The sequence below is a fragment of the Glycine soja genome, chromosome 2 (assembly GCF_004193775.1).
Source record: "Glycine soja cultivar W05 chromosome 2, ASM419377v2, whole genome shotgun sequence".
Classification (NCBI taxonomy): domain Eukaryota; kingdom Viridiplantae; phylum Streptophyta; class Magnoliopsida; order Fabales; family Fabaceae; genus Glycine; species Glycine soja.
The window spans coordinates 9748645-9767472 of NC_041003.1; the positions used below are offsets into that span (position 1 = coordinate 9748645).

The 18828-nt window shown below is 31.8% G+C and overlaps 1 protein-coding gene across 2 annotated transcripts; it reads left to right on the plus strand.

Moving 5' to 3' along the window:
* The first annotated feature begins 14243 nt into the window (after positions 1–14243).
* On the plus strand, positions 14244–18300 carry LOC114386144 (U-box domain-containing protein 26-like). 2 transcript variants are annotated; one of them, XM_028346142.1, is made up of 2 exons: positions 14244–16019; positions 17720–18300. In XM_028346142.1, the coding sequence occupies exon 1, from the start codon at positions 14505–14507 to the stop codon at positions 15750–15752; it is 1248 nt and encodes a 415-aa protein (XP_028201943.1). In that variant the 5' UTR covers positions 14244–14504; the 3' UTR covers positions 15753–16019; positions 17720–18300. The 2 variants fall into 2 exon arrangements, with proteins under 2 accessions (XP_028201943.1, XP_028201947.1); XM_028346146.1 differs by lacking the exon at positions 17720–18300 and adding an exon at positions 16127–16269 and having other exon boundaries at positions 14244–15720.
* The last annotated feature ends 528 nt before the right edge of the window (positions 18301–18828 follow it).

Below are 18828 nucleotides of genomic sequence, written 5' to 3' on the forward strand. Positions count from 1 at the left end.
TGTACCTATACCTCAACCACCACCCATTGCAGGTACTACCAATGTTGTTTATAATGTTACTACATTTGCAGCGGTGACTTTTGTTGCTAAACTGGCTGTTATATCTTTCAACAGCAATGAAACACCTTGGAGTAGGAATGATAATTGATGTAGAACACTTTACCCAAACGAGACTGGGATAAAGCCACCGTGATGAGCGTAGCAACCATCCTAATCCCCACACGTTCTCCAAGGTCTATGTTTCCCAACCTGGACATACTATCTAATCAATACCTTCATTCTCTAACATAGTCCATAACACAATGAACTCTCACCACCAACTGCCACATTAGTCATTGTTGATCAACACGACGACAGGATAATCTCGTTCAACTTATCCTTTTTTTTGCAGTGTTCAGTTTTTAGGTTCCAAAGCATATTCAACAACTCCCTCTATGGAATTGTACTATGGAACCATGGATCCAAATGATCATCTCCATGTTTTTTAGTCCAATCTCTCTTAAAATGGAGAGACAGGGTCTCTTATGTACAGGGTGCTCCCCCTATCATTGAAATAAACAACTTTGAAGTGGTGCCAATCACACCCGGGTCGATTGATCAACTTGAAAATTGATTGTTGTGCTTTATGTAACATCAATTGTTTTTCCAATGTGTTTTAAGTGCTTTAAAATAATTACAACAATGAATTTTAAATTAATTTCATAAAAATGTAATGAATAAGCTTTTAGTGATGTTTAGTATAAGTTTCAAGGTCTGACTTGTGAACTAACAATGTATGAGCAACTAAAAAAGTGACAAAATAGTCTCATGGATTTGTTTATGGTCAGTCAATTCTAATCATAATTAAAATTTTGTGCATGTTGTTTGAGCGTTGACGATTAAAAATAATAGTATTTTAATTTGGTTACTTATGAATTTTGTAGATTGTGTGTTTGCATTAATTAGAGAGCCCTAAGTACAACAAGAGTTTTTTGGATTTTTTTAATAATTTGCGCTAACCGCGACGAAGGTGCATTGAGTGTGAGACTCCCTAGAACTGTAGAGTGCTTTAGGGTGTTCCAGTCCTAAGCATGCAAAAGAGCTCTCGCCAAGCTCCAAAGTCCCATGGACTTGTGCCTAATGTTCGAGTTCGCACAATAAGAAACAATATTCCTACACTAAGTGCGACGAAACTCTAAAGAGTTAAGGTTTCCACCCAGTGAATATAAAGAAAAACGAAAAAAATATAAAATCCACAATAAAAAAAATTGCAAGGACTATTTTAAAAAAAAACAATTTAAGGACAAAAACATGTTCAACCCTTTTCTCTTGTTCATTTATTTAATTTTTCTTTAACTTTTACACTAATAGCGTGCATAAAAATTCACTAAATGTGAATTTTCAAAAATTGTAAGAGACTACTCTTCCTTCTCTAAAATCGAGTTTATTATCCATGGGTTGGTTAAATTAAATACAAAAGACCACCAAGTATATGAATAGACTAATATGAGATTATTTCATATTAACCAATGGACTCAAGTTTAAGTTGTGGATATGATGTTAAGATAAATGCTTGAAGAAAAAAAATTACAATCCATATTAATTATATTTGCTCAAATAAAAATGTCTTTAGTAAAAAATACATGTAGTCCATGAAAAAGTATATGCATATAAAATAGTTAGATTATAAATTTTTTAATTTAGTAAACAAAGTATTGTGACTACTAAAAACTCTCTTTTTTACGACACAGTATTTACAACGGTTGTAAAAAAATCATCTTTGTTTGTATAACAGTGACAATTTTATAAATATTGTGAACATTTTAAAAATGTTTTTTGCGAAACTGCCTTGAAATGTTTCAAAACAAAGACGGTCTTCGCAAAATTGTCTTAAATGATTACTATTTTTAATTAATTTATCGCTTTCTCTCTCTCTTTTATCGGGCAGCGTACTAGGCCCCTCTATCTTTCGTTCTCGCATTTCTTCTTGTCGCCTCAACTTCTTCATCGTGGCACTGCGGGAGATGAAGGAGATGGCGCCTCGACTTCTTTCCGTCACTCTCTCTCTCTTAGTGGAGACGTGAGGATTGTTGACGTTAAGACTGATATGCATGACATGGTTTCCCTTCAAGCAACTCTACCACACCCAATGAGCTCAAAAGCCCACCATCTCCCTCAAGCAACTCTACCACATCCGCCATTGCTGAGAGAATCTCCTCGGCTTCTGGTGCCGAAGCGGAACCGGAATCCTTTCTGATGCAATCCTACCCCGCAAGGGCATTGGATAGAAAACTCCAAGTAGATTGGGCCAGAGATGCAAGAGAAGGCCCTAGGGTTCTTATGAGCCTTAGGGTAGATTTCGGGCCCATGGGCTAAGTACGAGCCCACGGGCTAAGTACGAGCCCACTTATCTTTGTAAATATTAGATTAAGGTTTCATTATTTTTGGGCCTTGTATTTAAGGCTCCATAATGTAGGTAGGGTACCCTAGAAATATAGGATTTTTCAGCCCTTGTATTTTAGGGCACCTAGACTAGTTTTTGTATTAGGGGTAGTTTTGTAATTTCACATGCACTAAGTGGATGTTTGATGTGTGTGATTGGAAATAAATTTAATTGAATTGGTAGAAGCCCAATCCAATTAAATTTTAGAGGGGGAGGTGAGCATTTGCTTACTACACCCCATTGCCACATCATATAGTCACACTTTGTGCATGTCCTTCATGCTTTTCATGCCTCATGACACCTAAGCACACTTAGTGGAAAATCTTGGAATTGATCTTGGTTTAGTGGTCTGAACCATAACTAAAATTCACTAATCATAATTAGTGAAATTTTGGCTCCAAAGTTTGGCTCCACAAATTCAATTTCAAATTCAAGTGAAATTTGAATTTCCCTCCAATTTTGTGTGACACTTAGGTTATAAATAGAGGTCATGTGTGTGCATTTTTTTCAACTTTGATGATTTGAATATTAAACTTCAGATTTCAAAGCTCATTTAGAGCACAAAATTTCGTGCTCTTCTCTCCCTCTCCCTTCATTCATCTCCTTCTTCCTCCAAGCTCTTATCCATGGCCTCCTATGGTGGTGAGCTTCTTCTAGACTCATCTTCTCCTTGAAGTGGCGTCTCCTCTCTCTCTCCCTTTCTCCATTCCGCTGCCATTCATCTTCCAAGAAGCAAAGGAATCCATTGATGAAGAAGATCCTAGGCCTACAAGCTCCAATGGAGCTTGCATCACTTTCCTTGCTTTTCTTCGAGTGGGGCCCATTCTTCATCTCCGCTTCTAGGGTTTTCCTTCCCAACTCCGATTCAAACACTTATGATGTCACCAAAACGTCGTTCCTCTTGATGAGCCTCTCTAAGGAAGGACACGTGGTCGCATTTTTTGATCCTAACAGGAGGAGATCCGATTTCAAACTCGAGAATCGGAGCGAATTGGTGGCTGTGGATGTGAGTTTCATAGGAATGACATATTTTGTTGTGGAGGAGAAGTGGGTTAGGGGGGTGATGACGATGTCGTGGTGGTGGGGAGCAGATCACTACTGGAGAGACTGATGGTGGAGATTTACCAGCGGTTCGCGAACCCGCAGAGCCCCAAGAGTGATAGGTCTAGGAGGCAGAGGCGGCACATTGAATTAAAGTGGTCACGTCACATTTATATTTTGGTACTTAAATTTTATGAATTTGTGGATTTAACCATGTATATTGCACTTTGCAGCATAGAGTTTGACTGCGATGATGATTTGTTTGCTATTGTTGGGGTTTCCCAGGTGTATCAAAGTTTTTGACTTTTCTACTCTAAGATGGATGATCTTTTACTTCTACTTTTACTTTCAATATCATTTTTTATTTCTTCTCTTTTGATTGTTAACATTTTTGTAAACTGTGCTTTTTAAAAATTTTGTCAATGAATGTTTCATCTATTCCTTAGGCACTCATAGTTCACTTAGAATAAAATATATGACTCATGAATTATGAACTATGAATATGAGAGTTGCATTGGTGCTATTACTTTGATACCAACTCAACCAATAGTAAGGGTGTTCATCCTTTAAATGTAGCTTAAACTAATAGTAATACATCATGAAATATGAATGATATTTTTGTAATGATATTTTAGTGTGTTAATTATCAGCGGAACGGGTTTGGAGGCAGGTTCAGGTCGGGTATTAATAATCTCATCTCCAACCCCAAACTCGATGTTGACTATCGAGGAAAATCCAAACTCGACCCCGATTCTAGTCAACTCGAGTTTTTTCCATCAAAATTGGGACCCATTGCCATTCCTATTATGTGGCCACCAACACAAAACCAAATTTTTTAATAAAAAAGTTTTAAAAATAAAAAAGTAAATATTTATTTTAGTTCCTAAAAGTGTAAGACTATAATAAATTGGTCTCTAAAAAATAAAAAATAAAATTAAAATTTAGTTAAAAAATTACAAAAAAATATGATAAATTGATCATATAATTAAATTTATGAGATTATTTTATCATTAAGTATAATGTTAAATGATAAATTTAACAATAAATTATAATTTTTAAGAATCACTATAATATTAAATTATAAAATTTAGAGAATAATTAATCATAACCCACATAACTAAATTCCATATATGAATAGGATGATGGCAGAAAGTAGGGGCAAAGGGATACAAGATACTAGGCAGTGAAAGAAAGAGGGTGAAAAAAAAAACAGCTGGAAACAGGTGCAATGAAGGGAAAGAGAAACAAGAGTGGGTTTTGGAAGAAGGTGTAGCGGCAAAACATTGCCGGGTTGACCGGGGACAATAGGGTCATACTACCCTCGTGCTCGTGCCCCTGCCCTGGACCGCATTTGTCTCTCCCCCCACGCGTCATCCACTTTCATACAACACTACACAAAACATGCAATGTACTTACCTTCAACCTAACTCTACATACAGTTGTACACTCTTTATTTAATGGATTTCATTTTCTCATATGTTCCCTCCATCTTCCTACTATTATTACTACTATTATACTCATCAATAGTCAAAAAGGTCATGAGAAGCATAAATGATATATATATATATATATATATATATATATATATATATATATATAGCCATTGGGGTTAAACTCTCTTTCAATGTGTCTAGAAATTTCAGTAATAATGGAAACAAAATTTGTAAACATTTTAAGAATCCCACATTTTTTTATGAAAAAAAAATGTTTTAGTCAGATAAAATTATTATACACTATAAAATTTTACTTATTTGAGTATTAAATGGAGTTTCATATTTAATAATCACACTCAAAATCTGAAATAATTGAAGGACAAAAACTTATTTAATCTTGATTTTGTTAAACCTTTTTTTGGAAGGGAAACGTAGAATATAAAACAGGTGTAAAGCTACCTTATTAACTTTTAAAAATAAAGAATGAGATTAAAGTTAAATGACTTATAATTATATTTAAATACATATTTTTTTAGAGACCATATGCATCTTTTGTTAGAGATAATTTTTGTTTGAGATAGAAAGGATTACTTGGAGTGATAAAGTTTTTCATCTAAATATTCAATGCAATAATATATTCACGACTCAAATTCAAATTCTCTTATTAAATTAGAATAACACTTTATCAATTATTTCACGTGCTCAATTATATATCTTAAGACTATACAATTTTTTAAATGGAAACATTGGAGATAATATATCATGTCACAATAAAAATTATCACATGATAATTCAAATTATTAATTAGTATTTTTTTTAAATAGCGTTAATAGTTTTATAGATGTTACATATATGTTTTTTAGAGCTTAGGACAACTTTTTCATTAGTCTTGTAGTATTCATGACTTCATTGACTTGCATTCATGATATTTTTCATGAGCATCAACATATTATATAGAATGATGGAATTTTATTTTAAAAAATTAATCTTATTTTATAAATTTTTAAGTATTTATTATGGAAAGTGAAACTTTCACTCCTTTATTGAATGGATGTTTGTTCAAGTTAAATAAAATTATTATAAACAATAATTTTTTTAAAGCATTTAACGAAATTACATTCTTGAGAACTAAAAATTACAAGTTTGAATAATCTTATACTTGATAATCTATGTGTTTGATAGTATCATATTTTTTATACTCCTATACTATAAAATAAAAATAGAGTGAGACTCTGACCCTCCCCACTCTCATTTATACAGTTAACATTTTCTCTCTCTTATCTTTCTGGGAGGTGCATTTCAATTCACACACTATCCTTAACAAAAAAAGAAAAATTATTTCTCATCCATATTAAATTATTCTCTTTTATATATTTCTATCTCTAAATTAAATTTTAATGTTTTTAAAGGACTTGTGAATAGTTAAAAATAACCTTATATCACAATTTAAATTATTTATAGATATAATTTATATATTCAAATATATTTGTTTTTTATTATTTTTAAGCAAAATACAATTATTTCATTCAAAATGAGAAAAGGCAGGATGGTTAACTTAGTGAAATTATTTCATTCATATTATTTTCTTCTGAATTTTATTTTTCTTTAAAAAAAAGTGAATTCGTTTTAATGATCATCACACAGAAATTTTAGTTGCCACTCTTTTCATGTATTAGATGGTACCTTTAGAAAAATCATTTATAAAAAAAACTTTGAAGAAAAATATTAAAATAAGCAGCAACTATCGTAAATTATCTCTGATGTTTAAAATTTGTTTTTTCCTGTTAGGTAATCTATGTAACTCATAAATCATAATGTTTATGTGACATTTGATTTGAAGAGTTTAAAAAACATACTTCAAAATCTTATAATTTGCTTATTGACAATTCATATCAACATTATTATCAGTATTTTCAGTATTGTGCAGCCTTTTCCAATGAGTGAAAAAATGGATTAAATTAATACCAACATTATTATCAGTATTTTGAATATTGAGCAACCTTTTCCAATGAGTGAAAAATTGGATCAAAGTAAGTTAAACTGATCGCAAAATTATGAACTAATTATATTTATGATTTTAATATTATTCAAGAACCCCAGTCAAAAAATATTATTCAAGAACAACTTACTTATAAATTTAAAAAGTTAAATCAATGTAATCTTGATTTAAAGTTTTCAATGTTTGAATATCTCATTCAATTATTACAAGATTGAACTTTTTTCTTTGATTTGTTTGCTGACTGTGTACACTTTTTCTTCATTAATTTGTTGAAATGTCCAAAGACCATCTACATAAATTTCAATGGAAAAACAGTACCGTGAAGACTAAATTGAAAATTTAGAAAGAAAAGACAAGTAATAAACAGTAAATACTGTTTAAGATATGTTTCGTCGATAATAGAGATTAATGTTGGAGAGTTTTGAAATATTAACAAAATAACAAAAGTTTGAAAAATTGCCAGTCATTTTGTTTTTTTAAGCTAAATTGAGAATTGGGCTTAATTGTTACTAAAAATATCATAATCATTTTTTTATCTAAGAATTAAATATCTTTTCAAAAGATTTTCAACATTCATATACTTACTCAATTAATTACATTAGATCTCTTAATAGTCTACAATATGATGGAATAACATACTCCCCACATCTTAACCCACAAATAAATTTAGAATTAGGATAGATTACTGCAAGACAATATTGATGACCCATAAGTCTTCTTAATTAATCATTATTCGTAAGACATTAATTATTATTTAAATAATTAAAAGAAATAATATTTATTGAAAATTATAAAAAAAATATTTTAAAAAAATCATAAATAATACAATTTTACACATCTTAATTATTTTAGTTACTTAATTAATATAATAAGGAAACTAATTAATTAATATTTACAAATAAAAATTAACCACCCACTCAAAACCAATAAATGCTCCCCACCTCTACTCACTCTGTCAATAAATGTCAACACAAATACATTACAAAAAGAAAGAGAATCGATTGATCCCTGTTTGAAAATCCCCACCAACTTTGTGTAATCCTTGATGTATAATTTCCATTCTAGCCAACCAGACCTTGTGCATTAAAATTGCTCCGCTTAAGCACCCATACATATCGAGAAAGCATAATCAAAAGTTGCCACTTAAGTATCCATCATATATACCCTTAAAAAAATCAGTTTAAATATATTTTTAATCTTTTAAATTTAATTTATTTTTGTTGGTTTATCAAATTTAAAGTTGTTTTTTTTAATTCTTCAAATCCATAAAATATTTTTTTAGTATTTCTCTAAAATGCGAATCAAATATAAAATAAGAAATTTATAATTCATAACAAATTTTGACTTTACAAATTTAATTTTTTATTTTATATTTTAAAGTACATACATATAATTAAAAACGGACATAATCAAGCCAGTTAAAAATTAAAACTTCATTAACTGCTTTAAAATATAAAATAGAATTTTTTTTATTGATTTTGATTTTGATAGTTTAACACTGACAAAAAATCTTATTTTAAGATATAAAATAAAAATCAAATTTTAATGATAAAAATATTAAAATTTGTGAATCTCTTATTTCATTTTTTTTGTTTGACTCACACTCGATCTATAAAAGAACAAAAAAAGTATTTTGTGATAGACTAGAAAAACAACTTCAAATTTAAAGAACTAAATACATAATTATTTACAATTGAAAGAATAAAAGCATATTTAAACTAAAAAAATCACTATTTCAAAATATACATGAATAGTGATAAGAAAATTATTATTTGATGCACGCAAAGTAAAATATCCATCAGATATCCTTCAAAATGTACAGTTTTGTTAGCACGACAAATTAGTTTTGGGAAGGTTAACCTTTAATATAAACATAAGGTCAGAAGATTATCTATCTAGGCCATATATTATAACGATGAATTTGTTATTGAATTGTTCTCTAACTTAATTTTTGAAATAAAATAATATATGTATACGTGTTAAAAATAAAATAAAATGGAAGAATGAATATGAGGAATCGTATCTAGTTAGCCATCATATATTTTTTTCAACACTCTAAATTCTTGTTTTTTCTCCAATTGCATGTTTGCCAAAATTGTTAATATTTTTTATTTTTTTCACAAACTTCATTCGATATTAACCTCAAATGAAACATTCTGATAAAATGCTGCTGAGAAAGAAAAAAAAACCATTCGATACCATCTTAATATTAGAATGTGAGTTTATACTTAATTCAATTCCAAAAACAAACTAAATAAAGGAGTAAGAATTATTTTTTACTTATATATTTTAACTTAACTTTATTTTTATCTGATGTGAGATTTCGATTTTTTTCAATATTTTAAAAGTGTGTTTGATTTACATGATGAAAATAGATTTTTTAAATTGAAGTAAAGTATAAAAAGTGTGAATTTCATAAAATAAAAAATACAAGATTTCTCACCAATATATATTATTTCTTTCTTAAAAAGCAAACACTTCCTTAGAGTTGAGTCCTTGTGCTCCCGAGTTTCACCTAATATTGTCATCCATACTTGTAGCCACATGATTAGAATCCTAATCAGCACAAAAAAAACACCCTTTGACCTTGCAATTGAACCTCGTATTACTAGTCAAAGAGTTCTTTAAACAAAATAGACTTAAGTTTAGATTGAAGTTTGTAACAGTATCTTAAATATTATTTTTCCGAAACTGAATTTTTGGACATAATTTTAGTCTCAAATATAATTTTAAGGAATAATTAAGCATGATTTTAAACTTATTTTCCTCTTAAATATACTTTTGGATGATCTTAAACTTATTTTCCTCTTAAATATACGTTTGGATGTTACTATTGAAAATCCAAATACACACTCTTATTTAGTAAAATAACTTATTTTGTAACATTTTTCTGAAATACTATGTACCAAAAATAAATAATTTTGAAATGTAGTCGAAGTAAAGTTTCGACACTTAGCTTCCAACTGAAAGAATTTTTTTTTCTGTTAAACAAAAAACTGAAAGTATTTTTATTTTACTTTTATTCTTAACATTTTTCTTTATAATCCTTCTTTTATTTTTATTTTACTTTCATTTTTTAAAACGTTTTTTTGGCTGAAGACGAGATGTAAAAATCATTAAAATAAATTTTATCTCTGGACAAGGTGTTCTTGCTACACATCACCAATGTTTAGTTTTTACTTTTATAATCCTTCGTTTATTTTTACTTTACTTTCATTTTTATATTATTTTTATTTTACTTTAATTCTTAACATTTGATGCCTCCAATGTTTCATTCAACACTTTCTTTCAATGAGTGGTGATCCACCTAAATCGTGCCATCATTTGTCATCAACAAACTACTTTTAATTGCTGTTTTAATAATATACTTTTTATTTAAATTATGTCATTACTTAATATATTTAATTTTTATGGATAAAAAATTTAAATTATGAAAAAAATTACATTTTTCAATAAATGTAATTAAAAAATTCATACACAATTAAAAAAAACTTTAATCTTAAAGAATTTTTTTATCTAATGAAAATTTAATATTTTTTTATTAAAAACACTTAACATAAAATAAAAAAATAAATTATATTACATCCATTATTTGTCGAAATAAAAATATTATTCTTAAAAAATACTCAATAAAATCGCCAAATCTCATTTTTTTAAAATATAAAATTGTTAAAATAATAATATAAATTAATTTAGATAATCTATTTTCAATTAATAAAAATATTTATAAATAAAAATTATAAAAAATACCATTACTTTAAAAATGTTAAACTTGAAATAAATTAAAATATACAATTCATAATTATTTAAAAATATAGAGTCATCAAAATTTAAAGTTTAGCCATGTATTTAATTCTGTCATTTTCTACTGTTTTACATTTATTAATTAATTGGTTAAAAAAATATCTAATTTATGAATTTTGAGCTTATAAATTTTCAAATTGCAATTAATTATTTAAGTTTGAGTTAATTTTTAAAGACGAAGGAATTTCTGATACAGGTGTCACACTTATCAAACCACGTACACTTAGGAGGGACCACACTTTTGTTAAGGATAGCAAGCACCCGTTATTGTTATCCACAAGACGATAACAATAAAAGAGGTGGATAGACAACCTGGACCCCCCACTTTCCTTTCCTAATCTCTTCACCTTTGACCTTTGACTACCCACTATTACCAAATGGTTCAAAACCTAATCATACTCTCTAACTTATTTGCATTCTGCCCCTTTCATTTTCTCTATTTTTCCTATTCTCCCTTCTGCTATCTTTTTTTTCTTCTTCTCACGTGTCTCTTTCTTTTGGATACAATTATTTTTAAGATAATATTAACTATTAAAAATAAATATTTCTTTTCATAAAAATTTCAAATTTTGATTCATCTTGTTTATGAGAGATTAGTTCATTTTATTAGACCTAACCTCGTTAGTCTTATGCTTTCTTTTTTTCCCATAATCTCATTCATTTATCCATGATCCAACTATATAAACTAGCTAGCAAAATAATTCAGAAAATTTAATAATATACTCGATTTGATGTGGTACTTCAGGAAGGAAGAGGGATCTTTTCAATATTTTGTTGTCTAAACGCACTATTTTTGAGAAATCTTGAAATAAGGTATTACTCCATTCATATCCTTAAATCAAATCGTACATGGGAATTAAATCAATAGCTAAGAATAAGATATACCTTTTATTATTGGTTGAATTTTAATATTTAGTAATTAAATTTAATTAAAATACATTAATACTATACAAGTTTTATACACTACCATTTATCACAAGTTATCATATAATTGAAAATTATTAAATTTTGTTTTATTACTTTAACAGCATTCATATCTAGAATATTTCTAATTAATTACTTGATAGTATAAATTTATTTTACAGAAATGGTATGCTAAAATTAATTAAACTCTTGGTAATTTTATAAGAAAAATGAAAGGATAAACATATAAAGAAAAAATGATCATATTATTGATCAGAAAAGTGCTTGTCATTTTTTTTAAAAGGCTAAATATTATTGAATAAAGAAGTATTGCACAAGGTGTACCCTACTAAGGTAACAAAGATTACAAAACATTTGATAAAGTGCTTGTCATTAACCAGAACATTTGATAAAAGCAAGTGACCAAAACTTGTACATGGACAAAAAAGTCTATTTATTTTAGCGTTTAATTGCCGGTAAAATTTAACCATCTGCTTTTCCCATTCCCATTTTTTCAACGATCATTTGTGTCACTAACGATTCAATTGCTTTATTTTAAGTAAATATATAACTCTCTAAGCCTTTATTCTAAAGAATCTACCTTATGTTGTGATTCTTGTTATTGGATCCTTTTATATGTTTAGGGCAGGGGGGTTATATTATACCCTATTAGTTACTAACTTTCTAGATTCTACCCAAAAAGTATTGGCTTTATGTTTTTTCATTTCATTATTTCAACTTTTTAAACTTAAAGTTTTAATCGAAATTCAAAGTAAATTTCAATTTATTTCACAATTGAATTATAAAAAAAGTGTAAAATATTTATTTCATCACTTTTCATTAATTCATGAAAGATAATACAACTTAGTTACCACTGCTTCTTTTAATCAAATCTCCTTTAATCTAAATGGTTGAGTGACACATGCTATCAACTTCACATTATACTATTAGTAAAAGTATTGTATTTTTCACAAAAGGGTGGCACCTTCCTACTTGATTCTAAATTTTAGAAAAGGCTTTGCTACTTTTTCTTTATTCATTGAAAAAGCTTTTGCAAGATGATTAATTCGCCATCAAAATAAACAATGATTTAGTCAATTCCGTTGGTGTTGAAAGAACGAATGAGCCAGCGAGTAATCATACACATTGATCTCCTCTGCACTACAAAACCTTTCATGACCTCAAGTTACAATAGAACAGTGTAAAGCTTTCTCTTCAATAGCCAACAATGAGTGCAGTAGGGTCAAGAGAACAAAAAACAGAGCCAAGGAAAAAAGGTCATGAACACAAAGATTAAAAAGACGCAAGAAATCAAGAATGAAAAAAAAGAGGGACAGCGAACAAGGTTCATATGTGGATGATTAAGTTCTTTAAGCATATGTTACCTTTGTTGTATAAAATTTGTCTAAGTTTTGGACCTTATATAATTTTTATGAAATTTGTTTTCAACAGAAAAAGAGGAGTGCATTAAAGAGTGATCAACATATGGATTAAAGTTCAAAAAGTTATGATCGTCATCGAAAAAATTCATTGAAATTGATGTTTTCAACGACTCTATTAAAGTACATGTGGTTTTGAAAATACTCAAAAGCAAGATCATTTCAAATTTCTAAATATCAATTGAAACAGTTAAGGGAAGAAATTACGTGAAGTCATCAAATAACATTGAATGTATTTAGAAATATTGTTTTTATATGTATCAAAATCATAGAATTCAACTATCAGTATTAGAAGTTTAATTTCGATGGATTGAATCATTATCACTTAAATCCTTAAATAACGACAACATCACTCATTGAAATTGACTATTGATTTAAGAGGTCATCGTGTATGTATTCATTTTTACTTTTAATGAATTCATGTTTTTTTTATTTTATTGCATCTTTTTAAATCCTATACTTTTATCAATCTTTATTTATTCTTGAAAGCTTTATTATTTGAATCTTTGTTTCTTATAATTATGGCCAAAATCTTATTAAAAATCAAGTATCGAAATTAACTTTTATATAAAAAATATTATAAAAGTCTACTTAGAAATTATCTTATAAACCATTATATGACACAACTATAATTACTTATGAACATCTTTATTAAAATTACTATCATTATATCTATTAAAGATTAAACAATTGTCTGATAAGTTAAAAATTATGAATTATTTATTTAATTAAAAAAACTTATAATTAAGTATGAATTTTATGTCTATTTTTTAATATTTATATGTTAATTGAATCATTAAGTAAAAAATTATTCTTTTATCATAATAGACTATTTTAGAAAAATAAATATAATTTTCACGATATGCTGACAATAATTTGATTTCATTGAGAAAGACAAAACTTCCTTTAATAATTTTTATACTTCACTGGTTAATCTATGACTTTTGAGACGATAAGAATATGTTGTTGAAGGAAAGAAAAAAGGAGAGGGGGCAATGTGCAAAAAAGTGACACCCTAACAATAATAATAAATGAAGGAGGGGAAAAGAAAATCAAAAGGAGGACGCAATTAGTTGATGTTCACAGGAGTAAGATTTTAGGGCAGCAAATGTGGGACCCACAAGTGGCATATTTGGTTTGACCAAAATCCCCAATCCCCAACCAGGGTTAGATTCCAAGTTAGGTGCCATGCATGCCACCACACGTGTGGGAGGAGTCAGATAAGGGGCAGAGAGAGGGGCGGTGGCAGGCCCAGTCCCCTCTCTGTGCCTGTAGGGTATGTTCCTCTGTTCCATCTCATATATAAGAGAAAGCAAAGCGTGACATAGCTAAAGAGAATTTGCAGAGCCTTCAGATTTAGCTACCTCTATTATTATTATTATTACTCATTACTCATTTCTCGTACCAAACACAACACAACACATCACACTCTTCTCTCTTCTCTTCTTTCTTATCCCATTACAATGCCCGGTAGTTTAGAACCGTTGGATTTGGGTGTTCACATACCCTACCACTTCAGATGCCCAATCTCGCTCGAACTCATGCGAGACCCAGTAACCGTCTGCACCGGTCAAACCTACGACCGCGCCAGCATCGAGGCATGGGTCAGCACCGGCAACAGCACGTGTCCGGTCACACGCGCCACTCTCACAGACTTCACCCTAATCCCGAACCACACCCTTCGCCGCCTTATCCAAGAGTGGTGCGTCGCTAACCGCGCTTTTGGCGTCGAGCGAATCCCCACTCCCAAACAGCCCGCAGACCCTGCCTTAGTTCGCTCTCTCCTCAACCAAGCTTCTTCCGGTTCTGCCCCTGCTCACCTCCGCCTTTCTTCCATTCGCCGACTCAGACAACTCGCTCGCGACTCGGACAAGAATCGTTCCCTCATTGCCTCTCACAACGTTCGCCAGATCCTTCTCCCTATCGTTTTCAACAACGGTTCGGATGAGTTGAAAAACGAATCGCTCGCGCTACTCGTTATGTTTCCGCTTGGTGAGTCGGAATGTGCTTCGCTCGCATCTGATTCTGTGAAGATTGGCTATCTATCGCGGATGTTGACGCATAACTCGTTCGACGTCCGAGTCAACTCGGCCGCGTTGATCGAGATCGTCGTCGCCGGGACGCACTCGCCGGAGCTACGCGCGGAGGTGAGCAGTGTCGACGAAATCTACGACGGAGTGGTGGATCTGCTCCGGAGCCCGATCTCGCACCCGCGCGCGCTCAAGATCGGGATCAAGGCCTTGTTCGCGCTTTGTTTGGTGAAGAATACGCGGCAGAAGGCGGTGGACGCCGGCACGCCGGCGGTTCTAGTCGACCGGCTCGCGGACTTCGAGAAGTGCGACGCGGAGAGGGCGCTGGCCACGGTGGAGCTGCTCTGCCGGATTCCGGCGGGATGCGAGGCGTTCGCCGGACACGCGCTGACGGTGCCGATGCTGGTGAAGATAATTCTGAAAATCTCCGACCGTGCGACGGAGTACGCCGCCGGAGCGCTGCTCTCGCTGTGTTCGGAATCGGAGCGGTGCCAGCGCGAGGCGGTGGCGGCGGGCGTGCTGACTCAGCTTCTGCTTCTCGTGCAGAGCGATTGCACGGAGAGAGCGAAGAGGAAGGCGCAGATGCTGCTGAAGCTTCTTCGGGATTCGTGGCCGCAAGATTCCATCGGAAATAATTCTGACGATTTTGCATGCAGCCAGGTCGTTGTGGTTCCCTTTTGACCGTTTTTTAATTTTTCTCCTCCAGTAATAATTATAGTGGAAAAAAATGTTTAGATTTCGAGAAAAAGAAAGCTTAATTAGAGAGTCTTTTTTGTTTGTTTAGATTGGTAAATAAATAGGTCTGTAATGTAATTCTGTATTTAATTATTTTTCTTTCTTCTCTTTGTTTTTGTATGTAACGATTATTGTGAAGAACGAAAGCAAGCAAAAATGTTTCATCAGGGAGTTGTAATTTTTGTAAGATGGAAAAGAAAAATCAAAATAGAGGTAACTTTTGTTTTGTTTCAACTTTCGAGTAATGTGGTAGTTTGTGTTTAGGAACGTAATTATGATTGAATTGGTTGGTTATGAGTAGTATTTGTGAATCTGCTTTTGCATGTGGAAAGCTTGTGGTTTTATTTATTGGGTGGAAAGAAAACATTCACTGCCATTCGGTGAAGTACACGTATCTGTTAGCTCCATAGACGGAAGTGTTTTTGACTTCCTAGGAACATCATCTTGAATAATCATTATGTTGGTGACTCCTTTCCATCGTTCACCAAAGAAGAAAGATAGTATAGTAGTACCTTTTTTTTTTTTTAATCCATCTTTTCATTCTTTTGTACATCAATTTCGAACGTTGTTCCGGACCATTCTGCTACCCCAACTAGATTTTTATTTTTCTCGTCTTATCCATGTGAAAAATGATACTTAGATGTGGATTGGGTAGGGTTGAATTGGAATCTCTGAAAGGCAACCTCAAACTTATTTGATATTTTTTAATATTTGACAGAGAAAGTGTATCAAAAAAACAATATTGACAGAACAGAACACGATAAAAAAAATATGTGAAAGTGAAACTACAGTTGCTGCTGCATTCCAATGGAAGGGCTATCTGTATGGGCCATAACTATCAACTTGTAGCCGAATAGCGTACTGGTCTATGACTACGAAGTTTGAGCAAGAACAAAACAGAGAGAACAGAAGGGGTTGCACGGATTTGAAACGTCTTTGAATGAAAAGGAAAAGAGTGTGCACATGTGAGGGAACATGGTGGGCCCCAGAGGGTCCTACTACAAGGAGTGGGAAAAAATGATTTATGTGGCTTACAGATACACTTTTTTTTTTTATAACGAAAAATTTAGGTATGCTGCATTTTGAGAGATTCATCAGGATTAGAATATCTTTCAAGATTCATTAAGTGTTTATAGAAATACTTATTAATTACCTATTAATAATATTCTCACATTAATAACCAGATTTGAATGACATTTTTATGAGATACTGATTCTCATAAACTGGATCCATCGTTTTTGGTTGCGGCTTACAAATACTACTACTTGTATTAGGGGTGATGGTCACATGTTGGTGGGAAATGGGAATCAAATATTGGTGTCACATGGGTGCATGGGTGCTTGCCTATTTGTTATTCTCTGCAGCCCCTTTTCAATTTTTGTGATGGCTATTAGTCTATTACTACTGCTCACACATCACATGCCCAGAGGCCCAACTTTGTTTCTGAGAAATTATTTTGTCTTCAAACCTCAGGGTATGTAACACTAGGGACCCATCTTCAAACCAGTACCACTCAATTTTTCTTCTCTACAAGGGGAAACACGTCACCTAAAGGATGAGGTGATTGGGGAACCTTTCCAGCGAGTTTTCAACAATAAAAGTATTAATTTCCCTTCAAGTCAGAGATTGTTTGTGTGTGTATTGTATGTAAAGAAACAAACGTAGCGTGGGATTTCATTCATGAATCACGATTCATTTGTGCCTTGCTGCTTTTGGTCTGTCTCCAAGAAAAGAAGTCAAATTGATATTTACATTGTTTCCCTTAGATAGTATTTGGTTTAATTATACTTGAATGCATTCGAGGTGAAAATTTCAAAAATTGATGTCAGTCTAATATATTTACAGTTTACTTTAATTTAAATATTTCATCTTAATTTATTTTCACACATTTTTTGTTTCTTTCAACCAAACAGACCCTTAATTGGAGGATGATATCATTGATGCTTGACAATGAGGCTGTTTCTGTTCATTCGCGTGCATGATATGTTTGTTTTCAGCAGTCCTACAGTACAGTTGAAGAATGCTTTCTGCAGACAACAATTCAAACACACAGCAATAAGGGTCTTCGTGTTATGGTGACCAATGACGACTACTACTTCTGTGTACTGTGCACATATATGTGCATGCCATATTGCCACTTTGCCATGCATATTGGCTTCTTTTTTGCATTCAAACATCACTTTCAAACACTATGGGAATTACAATTAAAGTGAATAACCAACCAACCAACCACACGTGTTCTTCTCTTCTCTTCAGTGCTTTGGTTCTCAAGTTTTCTCATTGACAAAAAAAGTTCGGTGATTCCAGAATAGTGCAGTTCCTGTTTTAGAGTTCAGAGACAAAAAAGGGTGGAGTACTGCTGTTGTCAAGGACTATGAGTGATTAGAAGGCTCCATTGTCCTTGATGGTGACCATTGTTCTGGATAACATACTTACTTGCAATTTCTTTCTGTTTGAATGTTTATTTATTAAATGACCAACTAGCAAGAGGAAATCTCTGTTGTTCATTTGTGGTCTCGACAGATAAGACTAAATTTAATTGGGCTGAGCTCTCCTCTGTAGCCCACTTCAATTCTTAACTGAACCAAATTATTGGGACATGCTAGGTGCATCGAGCAACATTGCTGGTGCACCCAGTAATTAAGTGAATGGGTAAAATTGCCCTTGTATTAAAAAAAATAATTCTTCTTCCGGAAGAACCTTCTTTCAATAGCTTCTCCGAAAGAAGGTTCTTCCGGAAAAACAAATTGTTCTACCGGAAGAAGGTTCTTCTGGATGAACAAATTGTTCTACCGGAAGAACCTTCTTCTGAAGAGCTTTATGGAAGAAGGTTCTTCCGGTAACACAAATTGTTCTTCCGGAAGAAGGTTCTTTCGGAAAGCTTCCAGAAGCTTACCGGAAGAACCTTCTTTCGAAAGAAGAAATATTTTTTTAACGCAAGGACAATAATTGCTAGGTGCACCAACAATGTTGATGGGTGCACCTAGCATGTCCCCAAATTATTTAGCCATCCTTAGAGTTT